Here is a 21,126-nt window from a genome sequence, read left to right on the forward strand (position 1 = left end):
TACTCACAAAAAGGAGCCCAGAGAGCCTATTCCTCTGTAGCACTGAAGCTTATCTGCAACTTTCCCAACAGTTTTGGTTCTGGGTCCTTCTAGCTCACCAGTTTCAAAGTCAATATGGCTACTCATACTCCACTAATGAATAGGGTGTTATCAACTATAAACTCTCAAGTAAAATGGAAAATCACCAGGCCATAAAATATGCACTGACCCTGGGCTCTTTAGACTACTTGCTCTTAACATTCATCCTACTGCTGGATGCTTTGGACCAAGAGACCTTACTATATGTCCATTCTTTGGGCTCTTCTATTCACCCTGTACCTGAGTCCTAGATGCATTGTCACTCCCAATTAAGAAGTGAGTTGTTTCAGAGTAAGAACTATCTTGCTTTTCTATTTGCATATCAAGTTCTTATTACAGTACTAACCAAAGAGAAAGAACTTAATAAATGACTTTATATTCATGTATTTTTTGGATTGATTCATTTATCAGAACAGGAGATACAATCTCATGTCTATCATTAATTTGATGAATGGTTTTAGGCAATTAACACAATTTTTACTTAACTTCTTACTACAAAAAGTAAAGATAGATTAAATTGAGCCTAAATTTCTACAAAAGAGAAATGTCATTCTTCATCAATGAGATCAAAGCAGAGGCAAATCACATACTTATATTGGTTGGCTATAAGTAAAATTCAGTATTGTGAATAAGTAGGTTACTACTCCTGAATTAACAGGACAGAGATATTAAAAAGCATTTAAATCCTAGATTTTAGACTTAGGAGAAACCATGACATCATTGTTACTAGTAGAGCAGAATGCCTATTATTAATCATTTCACTTACAAATTTTTTTCTATTATAGGATTAAAGGAAATGTGTTCTACAAAACTTGTTTCCTGAAGAAGGAAATCCTTAAAAAATGTAATTATTTGACAACTAACAAGGCAAATAAGAAATAAAAACATGCTATCAGTCCCACAGGAGAAGATATCTCAGTGTACTAGGAAGCAGCAAAAAATCAGTAGAAAGAACTAGCAAACAGAATCTGAAGGCTCAAAGATGAAAGAAAATTGGATACAGGAGTATAACTGGTTAAAATCAAAACAGGCTGGTTTCCAAGGTAAGACCTATATTATATTCAGTTTTGAATTTTCTTTCTCCCTCATCATAAAAAACTGTTTCATAAAAAATATTCAATAAACATCTGAGAAATTCAACATAGAAAACAGACCTCAATGTGTTCGTGGTTTGATGGCACTTGAAGAAATTGAGGAAGCCTTTTGCTCAGCCACATTGTAATATCTCTGTTTGTATTTACAGCAAAAGGTTCATAGCCCTCTTGTAACCCACAGATGGTGAAAAATTTCAAGGTACTGACATCCTTCCCAAAGTTCATCCGTCCCACTTGAGCCACACCTAGGCTGCATACTGGTATGAATCCTGTTGAGGGGGAAAGAACAGAAGGAGAAAAGAAAAAAAAAAGGAAACTTAAATGATAACTTTATTTTATATTTAAAAGGAATAGCAAATTGTACATAATAGATTTGTAGTTTCATGTAAAATCATCTTTTTGATTATATGATGTTATAGAGATACTTGTTTTATTCCATAAATTAAAAAACATAAATATTTTATGGAGTGGAAACTTAGTATGTTAGTCTACCCCTCATCCCTGCATATAAACACACACACACACACACACACACACACACACACACACACACACACACACACACACCTCTCTCAGAAATTGAATATAACATTAAAAAAGCATTGCAAGAAGAATATATATAGAAGAATAAATTCAATACTATCACAATCAGTCTGTTTCTTCATAACTAAAGAATATTCTTTTGAGAACAAATCTTTTGGAAACATCAATTTCAAAATTTCAGATTTCCAAAGGAATAGTGATATAATTCATTGCCAAAAAAAACTTATTAAGTTAAGTAGAGAGTCCAATATGTGGATAAGGAAAGAAAACTAAATTTAAGAAAGTGACTTTTTGGAAAGTTGACAAAGAAGGCTGACACCAAGAGCTACCAACTAAACACCGTCTTATACTTACCAACCAAACAAGTATAAGACAGTGAGCTCCAATGAGACAATTTCAGTAGGGAGGTCAAAGACTAGAATGATACACTTCAAACTAAAGAAGTGATTCATGTAAATTGTACTTCTGAACAAAACTGGACCATTGGTATAGAGTTAAAAGACTGGGTGGAAAAATATCCAGTATCAAGTTCTGGGGACAGAGCCAAGAAGGCAGTGTAAAGCTAGGAAGGTGATCAAGCTTTCCCAATTTCTCTCAAAAACCACACCAAATCAAGCCTCTAAACAGTTTCATGGAGTGAAAACACTCTCCAGCTCAAGTTAGATGAGAAGGACTTCAAGAAAGATCAGTTTCATTGGGATTAAAGGAATATTCAGCCCAACTCAGATGGTGTTCAGGAAATCCAGTGGAAAGGTCTTAATCACAGCAGATCAGCATCTGAGACCCTCCATCTTAGCTCAGTAGCAAAGCAGACTAGTGGAGCAGCCTCCAGTCCCACAGCAAAAGGTATATTGCCAGCCCAGGAAACCAAGATGTTGCCTAAAGAGAGAAGTTAAGGCCACCCCTGCTGGGAGCAAGATATCAATCACAAAGGATGTATATGCTTAAAATCAAGGCTTAAAGGTATACAAGAACCTTGGGACATCACTTGCTGTGTCCCAGGAGCACAGCTCAACCTTAAAAGTCACAAGATAGGAAAAAAAGAAAGAAAGAAAATGACCAAGAAAGAGAAAAGAACCTTATCCAGTGAAAACTACTATGTTGACAGGGAAGATCAAAACACCAACCCAGAAAAGAACAAAATGTCCACAGAGGAAATCTCAAAGAGTGATATGAATTGGTCTCAAGGCCAAAGAGAATTCTTAGAAGTACTCAAAATGATTTAAAAAGGCAAATAAGAAAGGTAGAAAAAAATTGGGAAAAGAAACAAGGTATGCAAGAGAGTCAACAGTGGGGAAAAGGAAAACAATTCCTTAAAAAATACAATTGGCAAAAAAAAAAAAAGTCCTCTTAAAAAGAAGAATCAACCAAATGGAAAAAAGAAATACACAAGCTAACTGAAGAAAATCATATATTAAAAACCAGAGTAAAAATGGAAGTTAATGACTTTTTGAGACATCAAGAATCAGTAAAAGTAAAAAGAATTTTAAAATGGAAGAAAATGTAAAATGCCTCATTGGAAAAACAGCTGGCCTGGAAAACAGAACCAGGAGAAACAATTTAAAATTATTGATCTACCTGAAGGCCACGATCAAAAAAGGAGCCTAGATAGCACCAAGGAAAACTGCGCTGATATTGTAGACCAAAGAGCAAAATGGTCATTAAAAAGTTCTAGAGAGAAATCCCAAAAGGAAAATCCCAAGAATCATTGTTGCAAAACTGAAAAACTATAATCTCAAGGAAAAACTATTACAAGCTGCCAGAAAACAGACAAACATAAATAATAAATAAATAAAATACAGAAAGCAGGGATCAATGAATTGAGCATGCAAGTAAAAGCTAGAAAAAGAACATATTAAAAATCCCAATTAAATACCAAAATAGAAATTCTGAAACTCAAAGGAGAGATTAAAAACATTGAAAGTAAGAAAACTACTACACTACTTAAAAATAAGAGTTGGTTTTATGGAGGGGAAAACAAAAAAATAACCTTTCATTAATTTGATTAGAAAAAGGAAAGAAAAAATCCAAATACATCAAAAATGAAAGAAAGAACTTATTACTGATGAAGAAGAAATTAAAGCAATAATGAGGAGCTATTTTTCCCAATTGAATACCAACAATTCTGACAATCTAATTGAAATAGATGAATATTTGCAAAAATATAAATTGCTCAGATTAACAGAAGAAGAAATAAATTCCTTACATAGTCCCATTTTAGGAAAAAAAAAATTGAACAAGCCATTAATGAACTCCCTAAGAAGAACTCTCCAGGGCCAACTGCATTTATAGGTGAATTCTATCAAACATTTAAAGAACAATTAATTCCAACACAATGTAAACTATTTGAAAAACAGATAAAAGAGTCCTGCCAAATTCCTTCTATGATACAACTGTGGTACTGATATCTAAACCAGGAAGAGTCAAAACAGAGAAAGAAAATTATAGACCGATCTTTTTAATAAATGTTGATACAAATGTTTTAAATAAATATTAGCAAAGAGATTACACCACCTAATCAGCAAGATAACACAGTAGGACCAAATGGGATTTATAACAGGAATGTAGGGCTGGTTCAATATCAGGAAAACTACTGCCATAATTGATCATATCAATAACAAAACTAACAGAAATAATATGATATTCTCAACAGATTCAGAAAAATCTTTAGATAAAATATAGCACTCATTCCTATTTAAAAACACTAGAGAGCACAGGAATAGATGGATTTTCCCTCAAAATGGTAAGCAGCATCTATCTAAAATCATCAGCAAGCATTATTTATAATGGGGAGAAACTAGATACATTCCCAATAAGATCAGGGGTGAAAAAAAGGATGCCCATTTTCACCATTTTGCCTTTAGAAATAAGTGGGGGAAAGAAATTAAAGGAATTAGAATAGGCAATGAATAGATAAAACTATCACTCTTTGCAGATGATATAATGGTATACATATAGAATCCTAGAGAATTATCGAAAAATCTACTTTATACAATTAGCAGCTTGAGTAAAGTTACTGGATATAAAATAAACCCACACAAATCATTAGCATTTCTATATGTTACTAACAAAGCCCAACAGCAAGAAATAGAAAGAGAAATTCCATTTAAAATAACTGCAGAAGAAATAAAATATTTGGGTATCTACCTGCCAAAGCAAACTCAAGAACTATATTAACACAATTATAAAACACTTTTTACACAAATAAAGTCAGATCTTAAAAATTGGAAAAATATCTGTTGTTCATGGCTAGGCTGAACTAATATAATAAAAATGACAATTCTACTTATTCAGTAACATAACAATCAAACTGCCTAAAATTATTTTATAGAACTAGAAAAAAAAATAACAAAATTCTTCTGGAAATAAAGGTCAAGAATATTAAGAGAACTAATAAAAAAATATACAAAGGATGGTGGTTTAGGAGTATCAGACCTAAAACTATATTAAAAAGCAGCAGTAATCAAAAACCTATCATATTAGCTAAGAAAGAAAATGGTGAAATAAGTTAAATACATATGATACAATAATTAATCACTGTAGTTATCTAGTATTTGATAAACCCCAAAACTCCAGCTTCTGGGATAAGAATTTCATATTTGACAAATATTGACAAGAAAAATGGAAAATAATATGTCAGAAATTATACATGGACCTACATCTCATACTTTTATCAAAAAGTTGAAATGCATATGATTTGAAAATAAAAGATGAAGTATTAGCAAATTAGGAGCGCAAGGAATAGTTTACCTATCAGATCTTTGGAGAAGGGAGGAATTTATGACCAAAGAACAACTAGAGAACATATTGAAATGAAAAATGGCCAATTTTGATTACATTAAATTCAAAAGTTTTTGCACAAACAAAACCAATACAATCAAGATTAGAAGGGAAGCAGAAAACTGGGGGGAAATTTTACAGCCAATATTTTGATAAGGATCTTATTTCTAAAGTATATAAAGAACTGTGTCAAATTTAAAATAATACAAGTCATTCTTCAATTGATAAATGATCAAAGGATATGAATAAACAATTTTCAGATGAAGAAATTAAAGCCATCTATAGTCATATGAAAAAATGTTCTAATCATTATTGATTAGAAACATACAAATTAAAACAACTAAAAGGTACCACCTCATATTTATGAAATTGGTTAAGATGACAGGAAAAGATAATTAATGTTGGAAGCTATGTGGGAAAATTGTGAACCCTAATGCATTGTTTTTTGAGTTGTGAAATGATCCAACTATTCTGGAAAGCGAGTTGGAACTATGGCCAAAGGGGTTATAAAACTTTGCATATCCTTTGATCAGCATTGCTACTACTGGGTCTGTCTTCCAAAGAAATCATAAAAGAGGGTGAAGGACTCATATGTGTAAAAATGTTTAGAGCAGCTGTTTCTGTAGTGGCAAAGAAGTGGGAAATGCCATCTGCATACAGTGAGAGAACTAGATTGAATGTAAATCAAAACATTCTTGTTCACTGGTTTTAGTCTTCTATTTTTTTTCTCATAGTTTTTCCCTTTTGTTCTGATTTTCTCTCTCAACATGATTCCCAAGGAAATATGTAAAAAAAAAAAAAAGAAAAGAAAGAACGTTCACATATAAATTAAAAAAAAACATTTTTACATATAACTGTGGAAAATATGTACATATATATAGATATATAGATATATATCCCTTTTTTTGTTTACTTGCTAAAAACCTACAGGCATTATAGACATTCCCTCTGCTGCACAATGTAGTGAAAAAAGCACTTAGAAACAGAAGATCTGGATTTGGTCCTGGTTGTACTATCCTATCCTCTTCATTAAAAGGAATAATGTTGTATTCTCAAAATTTTGGTCTATTTTGAGTACAGTAACGAAGTGCTTAAAATGTTTGTTAAACTGAAAAATTATGATTAGACACACATAAGGACTATCTCCCAAGACTTTGTCCTGGACTTGAATTTTTTTCCTTCTACATGATTTCAGTTCTCATGAATTCAATTATAATTTCTATGTAATTAATTCTCAGAGCTATTTGTCAGGCAGTCAAATAACATTTATTAAGTACTATTATATGATAGTCCATATGCTAATTGTTGGTAATCAAAGAAAAGAAAAAAAAATTAAAAGGAGCTCAAGGCCTAATAAGGAAAAATATATACAAATTACATACAACAAAGATATAGAAGGATAGATGTGGGAAATATAAGAATACAAATTAGATGGATTCATAACTGATTGAACCTCTAAACTCAAAGAATAGTTATTAATGGCTCAATGTCATACAAAGGATATCCCTAGTAAATAAAGATTTAATTAAATGTTATTAACTGGATTTTAGCAAAGCCTTTAACAAAGTATTACATACTGTTTTGGGGGTCGGGAGGGCTGTGAATGGAGAGATGTGAACATTATGACAATGGTTGATGGTTGGTGGTTGTCTCTCTCTCTCTTTCTTTGGCTGAGGCAATTGGGGTTAAGTAACTTGCCCAGGGTCCCACAGCCAGAAAGTGTTAAATGTCTGAGTCCACATTTGAATTCAGGTCCTCCTGACTTCAGGGCTGGTGTTCTATCCACTGCACCACCTAGCTACCCCTCTGTCCTTCATTCTCAAAGAGGATCAAAATGACATCATTGTGTTAGAGTTGAGTTACAGAGTTTCTGACTATGACTGATCAAACCAATATAAGCTCAAGAATGCTCTGCCACAGATTGGAAGCAAATAGTTCCTGTGAACATTTGGGGTGGACCCTCTAACTTTGCACATCTCATGTTTCTTCTAAGTTAATCCAATTCTTTTTAGCTCACAAAACACAGCACCTTCTCTGATGAGGGCACACAGACTGGGCAGTTCTGTGCCAATGTCTCTCATGTCATAAAATCAATTTTAAAGTTCTTAAGAGAGATCTTGAAAGTGTCCTTGTACTGCTTTTTCTGAGCACTCTGTGGGCATTGCCATGTCTGACATGAACACTATGACAACACAAATATATAGATTCAGAATGAATAACTAAACTCAATGAATAGCTGTTAATGGCTAAATGTCACTGTCACAGGATGTCTCAGTAAACAAAGTATCTATCTTTGTCTATGTGTTGTTATGAATTTTTTTTTTATCAATGACAATGATGGACACAGAGATGACATATTCGTCATATTTACAAATGATACAAAACTAGAAGGGATAACTAACATATTGGATGACAGTTTACAGTTTATAAAACTATCAGGATCCCAAAAGATCAGCATAGTTTAGAGCACTGGATTGATTCTAATGAAATATTAAATAAGGATAAATGTAACATCTTCCATTTGTGTACAAACTATCCATTCCAGAAATACACTAAGAGGAAGGCAGAGAGAGCAGCTCTAAAAATGATGTGGGAGATTTTTAGTGGACTGCAATTTCTACCAAGAATCATGAGTGCACCTGAAGCATGTATTGTGGAATATTTAGAGCTTGGTGAGACATCAAAGATGCTAAAGTCATCTATTGCATCCTGAGCCATCACCAGTCATTTTGTCCTTTGTCTTTCCACAGGACTTCCAAGATGCTGGAAGAGAGTGAGGCTGACAACATTGTGCAACTCTGACTCACTTAAATCCAACTCAAGAACAAATTAAGGCATTCACCCCCTGATGTTATTGGTCCTTTTTGAAAACAAAGGACAAACAACAATGAATCAGCAACATGTGGCAACAACTACAACAAAATAAACAATAAAATCTTGGGCTCCACAAATTATTACATATAAAACTTTCAAGACCAGAATACTCCTGAAAAGGTAGTCCCTATGTACTCTATCCTCATCAAACTCTTTCTAGAGATCTATGTTCAGCTTCACTCACTCTATTCTAATCTTTGAATCCACTGTCTTTATGGCAAAGAATCATTTATTCTATCATTAGTCCCCAGTATTATATCATCTGAATTATTATTTTCCCTGAACAAATATTAACTGACTTTTCCATCTTCCATGAATTAAACATAAATATGAATGCTTTATATGATGTCTCTTACAAAAACAATGTGAAATCTGTAAACAGGAAAGGTCTTGATTTTCTATTTATATCTCCAACACTTATCCCAGTACATAGCACATAAAAAGCGTCTAATAAAAGCTTTGCCATTTCATTGCATTAGAGAATCCCAAGTTAAAATGGACATTTATAAAGTAGAGCCCAGAGGATGGCAAATAGGATGAAAACTCTTAAGTCATGTATCATGAGATCAGTTCAAGAATCTAAGCATATATAGCCTAGAAAAGAGAAGACTCAGAAAAATTAGGATAGTTGTCTTCAAGTATGCAAATAGCTACCACATGGAAGAGGAATTAGATTAATTTTATTTTTAATTTAAAAAGCACTTATTTTCTCTACTCCCAGTTCTGTGCAATTTAAGAGATAAAAACTAAATCCTTAAAAATACATAGTTGTACAAAATAAATTTTCACATTGTCTGTCAAGAAGTGATAGCCTAGCTCATCATCAGTCCTCATGATTAGTAACTCAGTTGGTTAAAGTTCTTAAATATATCAAAGTTGTTTGCCATTGCAGTTGTTAAAATATTCTCTGATTCTACTCACAACACTCCAAATAAGAATATTACATTTTCCCAGGTTTCTCTGAAATTATCCCGTTCATCATTTATTATATATAGCACAATAGTATTCCAATACATTTATATACATTCTATTATATCTACTATTGTCATATTGTGGTAGTTAGGTTTTATAAAGTTACTGTATTCAATGAATCAGTCTCCTGTAAGCCTCTGATCGCAAAATTTTCTTTAGCACTTTCCAGAGTCAACTCACATACAAAATCAATGTATCTGGATGTATCACATTATGATACATTAGTGCTAAACTCATAGCCAATCGTATTATAACTCATGCCTGAAGGAAACTTATCTAACATGTTTATTATCTCCATACATGGCAAATCAGTCTATTTCCTCTTAGGAACACTAAACAGCACTTTAGTATATACTTGGGGACTATTTTAAGTAGCAAAATCACCAATAAAAAGAACAAAAGTACATGCACAAAATGTGGCAGTAAAAAAGACATTTGCACATGTTATGAAAAAAAGAAAAAAAGAAGGGAAAGTATCTCCTTGCTCAACCTCAGTTGGGAAAATGCATACTGGCCGACCCAATTTTTTTGATTCTCTGCACATGTTCCCTAATGAACACAAAAGTGCCATGGATTATTCATTTTGTAGTTACAAAGAAATTTTGGCATGTAGGTAAATTCACAGATACAGAATCTTCAAATAGTAAGGACTGATTGGGCTATATTCCCCTACTTGATAGGTATCCAATTAGTTTCCAATTCTTTCTACTACAAAAAGGGCTGTTATAAAATTTTTTATACATATGGATCATTTTATTATTTCTTTTATCTATTTGGGATATAGCCTAATTTCATAGCTTTGGAGTCATTCTTGACTAATCACTCTCCCCTTACTGCATTCATCCAATCAGTTGCCAAGTTCTGTCTATTCTATCTCTGTAACTTACATTTCTCTCTTTATTCACAAGGTTACCACCTTGTGGTTTTATTTTATTTATTCCTTTATCATCTCTTGCCTAGATGATTAAAAGCAACAACCTCCAGAAGTCTACAATCTATCCTCAATAGAGTTGCCAGGTAGCAAGTACAGATCTGATTTTTTTACATTTCTTTTACAGAGGTTCCAGTGGTTTCCTATTGCTCTTAAAGGGAAATAGAAACTCCCTCACTTAATATTTAAAGCTGTTCACAAACTAGTTCCCATCTATCATTCCAATGTTTCACTAAATAAAGATGACATTTACAAAATTAATTTTATTTTATAAAACTCCCTATCTTCGAATCAGGTCCTATTTTTCATTTGGTAAATAAGTCAAATAACCTTTAATTGATCAAATTTCATTCATGCTTTAGAATAAGCAGGATATTACTGGTATTGCTATTATAAAGATATATACACACAAAGTTGTTAAGGACCCTGCCTAAGTGAAGGGGCAGGTCAATTCTCCAAGAGTCTCCACTGCTGTGAATCATAACACTTGAAGGAGTTGCAAAACAGCCTTTACTTATGCAGATGTTCCTTATGTATTGGGAATGAAATAAATTGGAGGCAAGAGGGAAGAGGAGAGAGGTCAGAGAATACAACTGCCATTCAGTCTCTTTGTATCATGGCTATCATCCTCTCACATGAAGAGATCTATTCTACAGGTCAGAGTTAGACCTCCAGCAACCACTGGCAGGTGGCTCCCGTATCACAAACACAAAGTAGTACTATCATAAATATTATCTATCAAAATTCTATTTTCCTTACTTTAGACATAAGATTTCAGAGTAAACTAAGTTTAAGAAAAACCCAACTGAATTTGAATACTTTTTAATAAGATTTTCTTTTATGATAAAAAAATCAGGTAAACCTAAAATTAAAAGTTCAACCCATTATTCATAAGGATATATGTGTCATAAGAAATAACAAGAAAAATAGCAATTTTTCAGTGTCCCAAATGAAAACTTAATATTTGTAGGAAAACTAAGTTATATCTGCCACTAGTTTCCCTATTCAGACAAGTAAAAAATATTTATTCTCTATGTAAATATGAACTGACAAAAAAATTTTTGTCTAGAAATTAGTTTTTAAAACGTCAAATCAAACAAGCTATGTGGCTTTTGTATTAAAATTTTTGATCTTTTGATTTAGAGTGCAAGTCACCTGTTCCTTTACCTTAAAACAGAAGAATAATAGTATAAAGAATATTGAGCTACCACTGGCAAAGTTTTATATAATAGAAAATGAACAAGAACTTACCATCAATAACCTCAAAGTCCTTAAAGGCCAGTTCTGAACCAGAATCATCCAGGAGGATTTCACCATTCAAGGTGAACATCATGGTATGTTCATTCATGTCAACCATACAACCCACAACATCTCCTGCTTGCCATGAGCGCCCATAATGTTCACTGCCCTGATGCCAACGCTGTGCCTACAAAGGAACCTAGAGTCACTTGCCAGAAGATTCAGAAAATGAATAATTCTATCATCCCATCCAACCACTCATTTACACTGTAACTATTAGATGTGTGTGTGTATATCTATATCTATTTCTTTATACACATATAAGTGTATGTGTATGAATGTGTGTGTGTGTGTGTGTGTGTGTGTGTGTGTGTGTGTGTGTGTAATTCATGTCTACTTCTTTTTAGCTGTGTATAACAGGTCCCCAATGCCTATGCAAACATTCAAGGTAACAATAAATATCAAGCAGAGAAAAGTCTTTATTCCCCAGAAAATATAAAAAACATATGAGAACTCACTGCAATTAATAAAATATGAATATAATTTTCTTCTCTCAGGAGAATTCCAGTTTTCTTTAGGTCTTTATTTGATATTAACATATTTAAAGGATATGTTTTGCTACTCTCAGAAAGGAAACAAACTTGGAGTTGGTATAGGGGTAATAATGGGATATTCTGATGAGAACTTTCATTTTTAGGGACATATGTAGGCCTCAAGTCTTATAGTACTAGCATGAGGTCCTGAACTTTTTCATATGAGGAAAAAAAAGGATGGGTTTGCTATCACTCAATGAAAAATAATTTATTGAGTGTCAATATGCCAAGCACTGTGCTAAGTACTGGGGATATTTAAAGGTGGAAAAAAAGAACATCTCCTTTCATGTAATTTACAATGCAATGGAGGAAGACCAAATGGAAAAATATATAAGTGTGTGTACACACACACACTTACCAACAACCCCTCTCCCCATAAATAAGAGGTAAGAACACTAGAAAGGGTGAGGAAGCTAGATTATGAAAGATCTTGAATTCTAAACAAACCATTTTGTATTTAATCCCAGAGGCAACAAAGAAACACAAGTTTTGGTCATTTTTTTTTATAACTTGGATTAGATAATTAAAAAAAACTAAGAAATGTTCATCTCATAATAAAATAAAGCATTTAAAAAAGAGATTCGGTAGTAAGTCAAGAAGATAGTTATTATCCAACCAGTGACTATCCCACATTTTCCTGTAAGAAAATATTAGTAAAACCTCATTTCCATGTAATTATAAGCAATGAAACTGAGTCTTACTGAGTTTTAATGCTGATTCCAAATGTTTAATGTAATTTAAAAAGAAATAGGTTTGGTTTTTTGTTTGTTTTTGTTTTTTACTTTAGAATTCCATAGACTTTCATACATATTCACCAAGGAACTAACTATTTCTTTTAAAATTAATTATATATCATATCATATAGCAGATTCAAGCCCTGCCTGTCTTCCAGTGGGAAATACATTTTTCACACTACATCTTTTAGGTTTCTAATATGTTAGCTGGGATGTGACATTTTCTGATAAAAATGAACTTTGTTTTGTTTTGTTTTGTTTCCCTCTGAATTCAACTGCATTGTTCTAGCATGTGTTAGGTTTTCCCTATGAACACTATAAACAAATGGACTGAAAGCCATTTGAATTACTAGCATATTAAAAATTATCCAAGGGAAAAAATCTACAGTTACTGCATTCTAAAATTAAGATTTATGTAATTGCTTAGACACTTGGCACAAAGTGAAATACACATACCTTGAAGCCATCAAAAGCAAAAGCTCGTTCATCAGAGCCAAGCTCCTGATCAGGTTGGCACCCTGGCCTACTCCAGCCAACTCTCATGTCTCCAGCAGTAACAGCCTCAAATTCAAAGTACCATCTTCCAGCCTTCACAGCATAAGTCTTCTCAGCACGGAAGATCCTGAACTTTTCTCCTGTGCCACTGCACACTTCACTTCTAGTGGCTAGGCAATTTTAAAAGAATATAGTGATTATTTATTAGGTAAATGAAATTAAAGGAAGAATTCTCAAAACAGTGGTATTTATTTGAGTAACCTATATTGAAAGGAATCTAGGAATTAATATTTTTAGATCATAATTCTTCAAACAACAAGAAGAATAAATAGCAATTCAGACCTAAGAGTGCAACTGCAATTAGTTTTATATGATGTTTCTTTTTTTAGTTATATCAATCAACAGCTGTGGCACAGTGGACAGAGTACTGATCCTGAAATCAAGAGGACCTGAGTTGAAATCCAGCCTCAAATACTTAACACTAGCTGTGTGACCCTAAGCAAGTCACTTAACTCCAACTGCCTCACCAGAAAACAAAAAAAAAGTTAAACTGATGTCTTGGTTTCATATTACAAAGATTTGGAGATTATTCCTAATTCATGAAAGGTAGAATAGCTACAAAACAAAATCAATAATGAAGTGATTCCAAATGAAAGTATAAGCAAAATTTCACACTTATAGTACCACCTACACATTGAAAAAATTAACAGAAATCAATTTTCTCTCATTTCCAATTCCCACCCCAATGGAGAAAAAAAGAAAATAATAAATTTATTATAATAAATATGCATAGTCAAAACAAATTCCTTCAGTGACTGATACAAATTAGATAAGCACCTTATTCTATATCCCAAATCCTTCAATTTCCCATAATGAATATTTCATCTTTGCTCCTCTAGAATAATAAATTATGACTGTATTAGTCATCATTCCTACAGCTTTTAAAGTTGTTTTCACTCTTGTCATTATTATATATATTGTTCTATTGGTTCTGTTGATTGCATTTTTCTTCAGTTTGTAAAAATCCTCAAATTTGTTCACATTTATAATACTGATATTATAGTACAAATTGTTCTTGATCTGCTTACTTTGATCTATATAAGTTTACAAAAATCTTTCTATATCGATTTGAAATCATTTATTTCTTCACTTCTTATAGTACAATACAATTCCCTCATATTTATCCATCATATTTTATTGAGCCATTTCTTAATTGTTCGATGTCTTTTTTAGTTTCTAGATGTTGAAAGTTATAGCTGCTATAAATATTTCTCTATATAAAAGAACGTTTTTTCTTTTCTTTGATCTTTTTTGGGGACAGATATAACAGTGGAACATATAGGTCAAAAGATATATACATCATTTAGTAGTATTTTGTGTGTAATTGCAAATTGCTTTCCAAAATGAATCAATATTTCATCAATGTGCCTTTTTTTCCTATAGTTACTCCAAAATATATAATTTTCTATTTTTGTTATCTTTGCTACTCTAATGGGTGTGAGGTAAAATTTTAGAATTGCTTGAATTTACATTTTTCTAACTAATGATGATATGGAGGTTTTCTAGTTGCCAATACACATACCAATGTGGTTAACACCCCTCAAATCTATAGAGGTTATTACCATAAATATGATAAACACTAATCTTATAACCTGAAACATTATAATAATGGCAATGGTTCCCTAAATGTTCAGCAAAAAAGGCTGGATGGAGGTAAAAGTAGCTCTGGTAGTTATACAAAAACTAACTTCCTTCCCCAAAAATCTAAAACCTAAAACAAAGAAAGTACTTTGGAGACTTGAATGTGTTGAGCCCAATTGTAGGTTGAAGAGAAGGCTGACCATTAAAAAGCTGGAAGCATTTTGAATTAGGAAGAGAAGAAAAAGGGAAAAATGATCCAGTTCTAAAGCTTCATCTTTTTTTTTAATAAAAAGAACAAAATATTGAACTAGTAACTACATTCCTTGGTCTCAATTGGGAAAAGACAGGTTTCAAAAAAATCAAGCCCCATATTCAGTGAAACTCTTCTGATGAAGAAAAAGTTAATACTTGAAGATGTGGCTAAGTGTTATAACTTTAATTAGTGAATAAGATTTCCATTTCAAAATATCATTTAATGGAAGTATAGTTGGGTTGAGTAATCTTCTATGAAGAACTAATAGTGACTGAATAACTGGTAATCAAAGCATTGGTTTGCTGATTTTAATTGTCCTTTAAAAGGAAAAAGCAATAAAAACTGTTAACATCTTTTATTTATAATGACTTGAATGGAAGTCACTACTCCAATTGTTATCATATTTTACATAGTAATTATGTATGATATACACAGACTAGATTGTATGAAGACAAGATGTCTTCTTTGTTATCTTTCCCTACCCCCTAGAATAATGCTCTTCACATAAAAGGGATTTAAATATTTGAAGGAAGGAAAAAATAAAGGAATGATTTTTATGTTCTGGGTCACACAACTAGGAAGTATCTGAGTGCAGATTTGAATTCATGAAGAGGAGTCTTCCTGATTCCAAGTATCTACTGCACCACTTAGCTGTCCTGTTTCCTTTTTACTCTAAACTTTATTAGATTGGTTTGTGGTAACTTTTTTTTTTGTCTTTTATGATAAAAATTATCCATTTTTATAAGAAAGCTTCATTTATGCATACAGTTTTCTAGTGTTTTTCTTAAAAGAAATAGGTGTTGGGTTTTATCAAAAGCTTTGTCTATATCTATTAATATAATCATATGATTATCATACTTACTAATAACATGGCTAATTAAGCATAAGAGTTTTTTCAGACACTAAATAGACCCTCCATTCTTGCTATAAATTCAATCTGGTCACTTTGTTTAATCTTTGTAATAAGTTGATTCAGCTTCTGCTAATATTTTATTTAAATTTTTGACATTTATGTTCATTATCAATATTTTCTGATCATTAACTATGGACTTTACACAGGACTCTGTTCTGGGCCCTCTAATCTTCTACCTCTATACTATTTCATTGTGAATTTTGTCATTAGCTCCCACAGGTTGAATTATTGATATTTTTTGTCTTTCATTCTCTAAGAGGACCATGACATCAGGAAGGTGATGCCATGACATGCAAGTGAATTGGATTTGAGTGAGGGAGTCTGGGCAAGGTCATCTGCCTTGCTTTCTCCTCCAGAGTCATCTGGGTCCTGTGGCAAGTTATAGGTCAAAATAACTGAAAATGTCCCTGCATGAATTAAGAGACCATGGCCTTTTTAAATGTCTTCAACAGATCTTAGTTCGACTGAGGCCACACACAGTGATGAAGGCTAAGTGGCAATTGAGGCAAAGAATCTCCTAGTCAAAATTATCTAAATAAATAAATAAAGGAATGAGAAGGGAAGACCATCCCAGATTAAATTATTACATCTAAATTGATGATTCTTAGTTTTACTTATCCAGCCCTAACCTCATTATGGAACTTCAGTTTCCCATCTCCAACTATCTTTCACACATCTTGCATATGATTTCTAGTAGACACCTTAAACTTGGCATGTCCAAAATTTAACTCATTCTTTCCCCCCACTAATTTCTCTCTTTTTCCAAACTTCCATATTACTGTCAAGGGTACCACAATCCTCCTTGTCACTTAGCATTGAAATAGATCAGAATCTTTAAGCAGCTAGTTGGCAGAGGGCACAAAGCACCAGCCCTGAAGTCAGGAGGACCTGAGTTCAAAGTTGATTTCAGAGACTTAACACTTCCTAGCTGTGTGACCCTGGGCAAGTTACTTAACCCCAATTGCCTCAGGGAAAAAACCAAACAACCAAACAAACAAACAAACAAACAAACAAAAATAACAACAGACAGAAGGGATTTCTCAAAAGACTAGATTCCTATTGTTTATATTTATAGCTATGTTTTAGCTATAAACGGAATTATATTATGTCACCTTTTTCTCTTTAATTGACTTTTCCTTCTGCTTTCATATGTGACATTTAGTGGATATTACACTGCCTAGAAATAAAAGGAACAAAAAAAGAGAAATACCATGATCTTGATCAGGAGCTTCTAGGTTGTAGCCATAACCCAATAGTGTACGGACAGCCTCCCTGAGGCTATCCTTATTTGATTTCTTGGTACGATCATCTAAAAGAGCATAAGGAACTAGGCGAGGGTTTCTTCTGTTCTTTACATCCTAGAGGAGGAGAAAAGGTACAAAAATCAAAGTAATACAGTCTTGGGAGGAAATTAGGGTTAAAATAGATCAGATAATTATCAGTTATTGAACATATCAAATTACAAGGTTCATGAGAAAAGAGATTAATCCCATTCCTATCCCACAAGAACTACAAATACATGAAAAATACAATAATCAAATGAGTAAGTATATTGAATTAAAACTCATTCTTTATATAAAATCAAGATAAAATATGGAATAATAACTCCATATAGTTTAACAAACTTGCTTGATCTTGAAATCACTTGCCATAGCAAAAAGGTAAGAAGCTAATTCAGTGAATACAACATTTAATTGAACATATCACTGACAAATCTTTATACCACTGGCAAATATGTTTTGGTCACATCAGTAATTTTCAGGCAATAGGCATGCTAAGCTGCTGAGAAAATGCAATAATTCTAAGCAATTTAAAAATATTTTAAAATCATTTTGAGCTTGTTGATACTAAATTGAGTTTTTTGTAACATAAAATAACTTCAAAAACTAATTTTAAGTTTTCTATTTTACTTCATAGTTACTTACAAAATGACTGTTTCATTACATTCTGTCAGAGTACTAATGTATGCTTGATTATGGCAGTCAAGAAAAAAAGAATGAAAAGATATATCCATGCAGAGAATTCATCAAATCATTTTCAGATTTGGAAAATTCCCTGGAAATCATGTATACACGAGAAAAGACAAAGTGATATCTTTGTCTTTTGATACAATTTTTTTTTTTGTGGAATTCTGTTGCATGTGTGAAATTGCCATATCTAATTAGCAACAAAGACTAGACCTGTAATTTAATTGGTATAGAGATCTCTCAGGAAATACTAACCATTATGTACACTTTAGTCTTAGGGAACCATCTAAAACAACAATATCAAGTACATAGCCCAAGGACACTCCCAATGAACTACCTAAGCCAGATTAAAAAGTAATTAGGAAATTTTTTAAAAATTATGAATACAACAAAATAGATAATGCAAATATATAGTTTTCTAATTATATGCAATTGCAGGGATTGCTAATATGATTTAATGACTTCCATTTCTATTTGATTTTTACACCACTGCTGTAGAGTAATGAGTTAAAGGTTATACAATTTATATGTATCAAACAAAATGAACCTAGGTCTTCTTGACTTTGAAACCATTCTGATATACTATATCATGCTGGGTTTTTCATTAGGGAAGGTATGGTTGTTATAGTCCTTTGGTATTAATCTTACCATTAACTAGCAATTAACAGAGAATGTCGCCTAACCTTAACTAAAAAATGGGAGTGAATATGAATTAGACTATGACTAAGGTCTGGTGTAGTTCTAAAAATTCTATGGTGCTGTGACTAGCATCTTTTCTAAATTCCTCAATAAAAGAAATATTTCCTAGTTTCTCAAAATTACAAGCCTAAATTGGTAGAATTTACCTGCTGGATACCATAAGTCCAACCTTGTCTGATGCGATCTCGCGCCCATACATTGTGAGCATTTTCAGCCAATTTGTCCACCATTGCTTCTTGGGAGGGGGTGAGTTTTATAAAGCTCAGATCCATTGGAGCAGGCTTATAACCACTTGTTAACTGATAACTGAAAAAACAAAGCATCATTTAATTGGCCATTTTGCAAAGGCAAGGTGTAAAATATCAAACAAAAAATCATATTTATATATTATATTATATAAATATAATATAATATATAAATATATATTTATATATTCTTGAACTTCATCCTCCCCTATTCTTTGCAAAGGAAGAGGGGAAAGTATTTTCTAGCATTTTTGCTTTGAGGACAAGCTTATACTTCTAAATAATAAGGATGCTGTTGTAACAGTCATGTAGCTATTATGATAAAATACCATGTTTGACAACACTCATAATTAGAAACAAATTAACTTCAATTATATTAATTCACTCAATGTCTAATATGACTTATAGTCTACACAACAGACCAAATGAATCATGATCAGACTAAATACTTTTCTAAAATCCAGATCTAACCATGATACCTTCTTTCCCTAATCTCTTTTTTTCCCAATAAATTTCAGTTTTCCCTACTACTTCAAAGATTAAATAGAAAGTCCTCTATTGGGTTTTTGAAGCTTTTCCCAAACTGGTAGCTTCCTAGTGTTTCTAATGCACTTATAGTTTATTCTTTTATGTGTACTCAAATACCCAGCAACATTAGCCTCTATGCCTTTTCATTGGCTGCCTGTCATACCTGCAAAGTTCACCCCTCCCAATCTGTGTCCTACTTCCTTCAAGATCCAGGTCAAATTCTAACTTTAGCAGAAGTTCTTCCCTGCCTTTCCTTCACCTTTTTAGTACCTTGTCATCACTGAAATGACCTGTCATTTACTATCTCTTTCTGTCTCTCTCTGTCTCTATCTGTCTGTCTGTCTGTCTCTCTCTCACTCTTGGCTATTACAGTTACTTACATGTTTATCACTCCTAATTGAAAATTATCCCCTTGAGAGCAGGGATCATGTTTTTTTTTGTCTTTCTTTATCTTTGGCACTGTACCTACTATATTTTAAACATACTTACTGACCAAATAGCTAGCTAACTGATAGACTATAGAATTACTGATACAATATAATGCAAAAAAAAGGAATCTTAAATAGTTACAACCTTAGGCTTTTTTGATATAAAACCAAAAACATAAAAATGCCTAATATACCTATAAGAGGAATGCTATTATTTATCCTTTCTTTCTTTAATTTGAAATAACCATGCAAAATATTTTTATAACAATCAATTTCAATAAGTCATTTTGATTCCATTTTTAAACTATTGAATATTTTTTAAAAGACCATTCAGCCCACTTTTTTTCCCCCTTTTTGTCTAGTCAACAGATGAATTATATCAAATTCAGCATCATAGAAGAGGTATTCCAAAATAATCAATACCCTGATAAATGAAAACTATCAGATAAAATGCCTATTATCATATTTAACTCCATTCATAGATTTTTAAATACAAATATTATATGCCCTTGTAATATAAAAATAATCCCTTCTCAACTAATTTTTTTTTCTGTTCAAAAACCTTAAACCCATCCAGAGGTAAGGAGCAAGATGATAAATAGATTAGGAAATCGTCTGTTAATAAGCATTCATTAAGCACTTATTATGTAGCTAGACACTGTGCTAAACCTAGAGGATACAAAGAAATGAAAACAATTGTTAAAATAGTTTCTGCTCTGAGGGAGTTATCATTCTAATGAGGGAGATAATATGAAAATAACTAGGAACATACAGGAAAAAAAGAGTAGATGGATTAGTATCTGGGAGGGAGGTACCTCCTGCATGAGTGGGAACTTGAACTGAATCTAGACAGAAATGAGGGATACCAAGAGACAGATGTGAGGGGGCAGAGCATTACAGAAACAAGGGAAAGCCAGTAAAGTCAGAAACAGAATAAGGATTCTAGTGTTAGAGAAGTACAAGTGAAGCAGCATAACTAAATCACAAAGAGTGAAGGACAGCAAAGGGAAAAAAGACTGGAAAAGTAAGATAGGGACAAGCTATGAAGAATTTAAAAAAAAGTTAAGAAGAGAAGTTTATATTTAATCCCACTTACAGAGGAAGAATTGACCATAGATG

The 21,126-nt window shown here is 32.5% G+C and overlaps 1 protein-coding gene across 1 annotated transcript in view; it reads right to left on the reverse strand.

The window, feature by feature from the left end:
- RYR2 (ryanodine receptor 2) overlaps positions 1-21,126 on the reverse strand; it is a 522,738-nt gene that overhangs the window by 301,435 nt on the left and 200,177 nt on the right. The window contains exons 27-31 of the mRNA XM_051996568.1: positions 18,953-19,112; positions 17,351-17,498; positions 13,295-13,503; positions 11,524-11,698; positions 1,233-1,441 (exon numbers count right to left, since the gene is read on the reverse strand). Of these exons, the coding sequence (XP_051852528.1) occupies positions 1,233-1,441; positions 11,524-11,698; positions 13,295-13,503; positions 17,351-17,498; positions 18,953-19,112 (901 nt within the window). The remainder of the gene's footprint in view (positions 1-1,232; positions 1,442-11,523; positions 11,699-13,294; positions 13,504-17,350; positions 17,499-18,952; positions 19,113-21,126) is intronic.

This window comes from Antechinus flavipes, chromosome 4 (genome assembly GCF_016432865.1).
Source record: "Antechinus flavipes isolate AdamAnt ecotype Samford, QLD, Australia chromosome 4, AdamAnt_v2, whole genome shotgun sequence".
Classification (NCBI taxonomy): domain Eukaryota; kingdom Metazoa; phylum Chordata; class Mammalia; order Dasyuromorphia; family Dasyuridae; genus Antechinus; species Antechinus flavipes.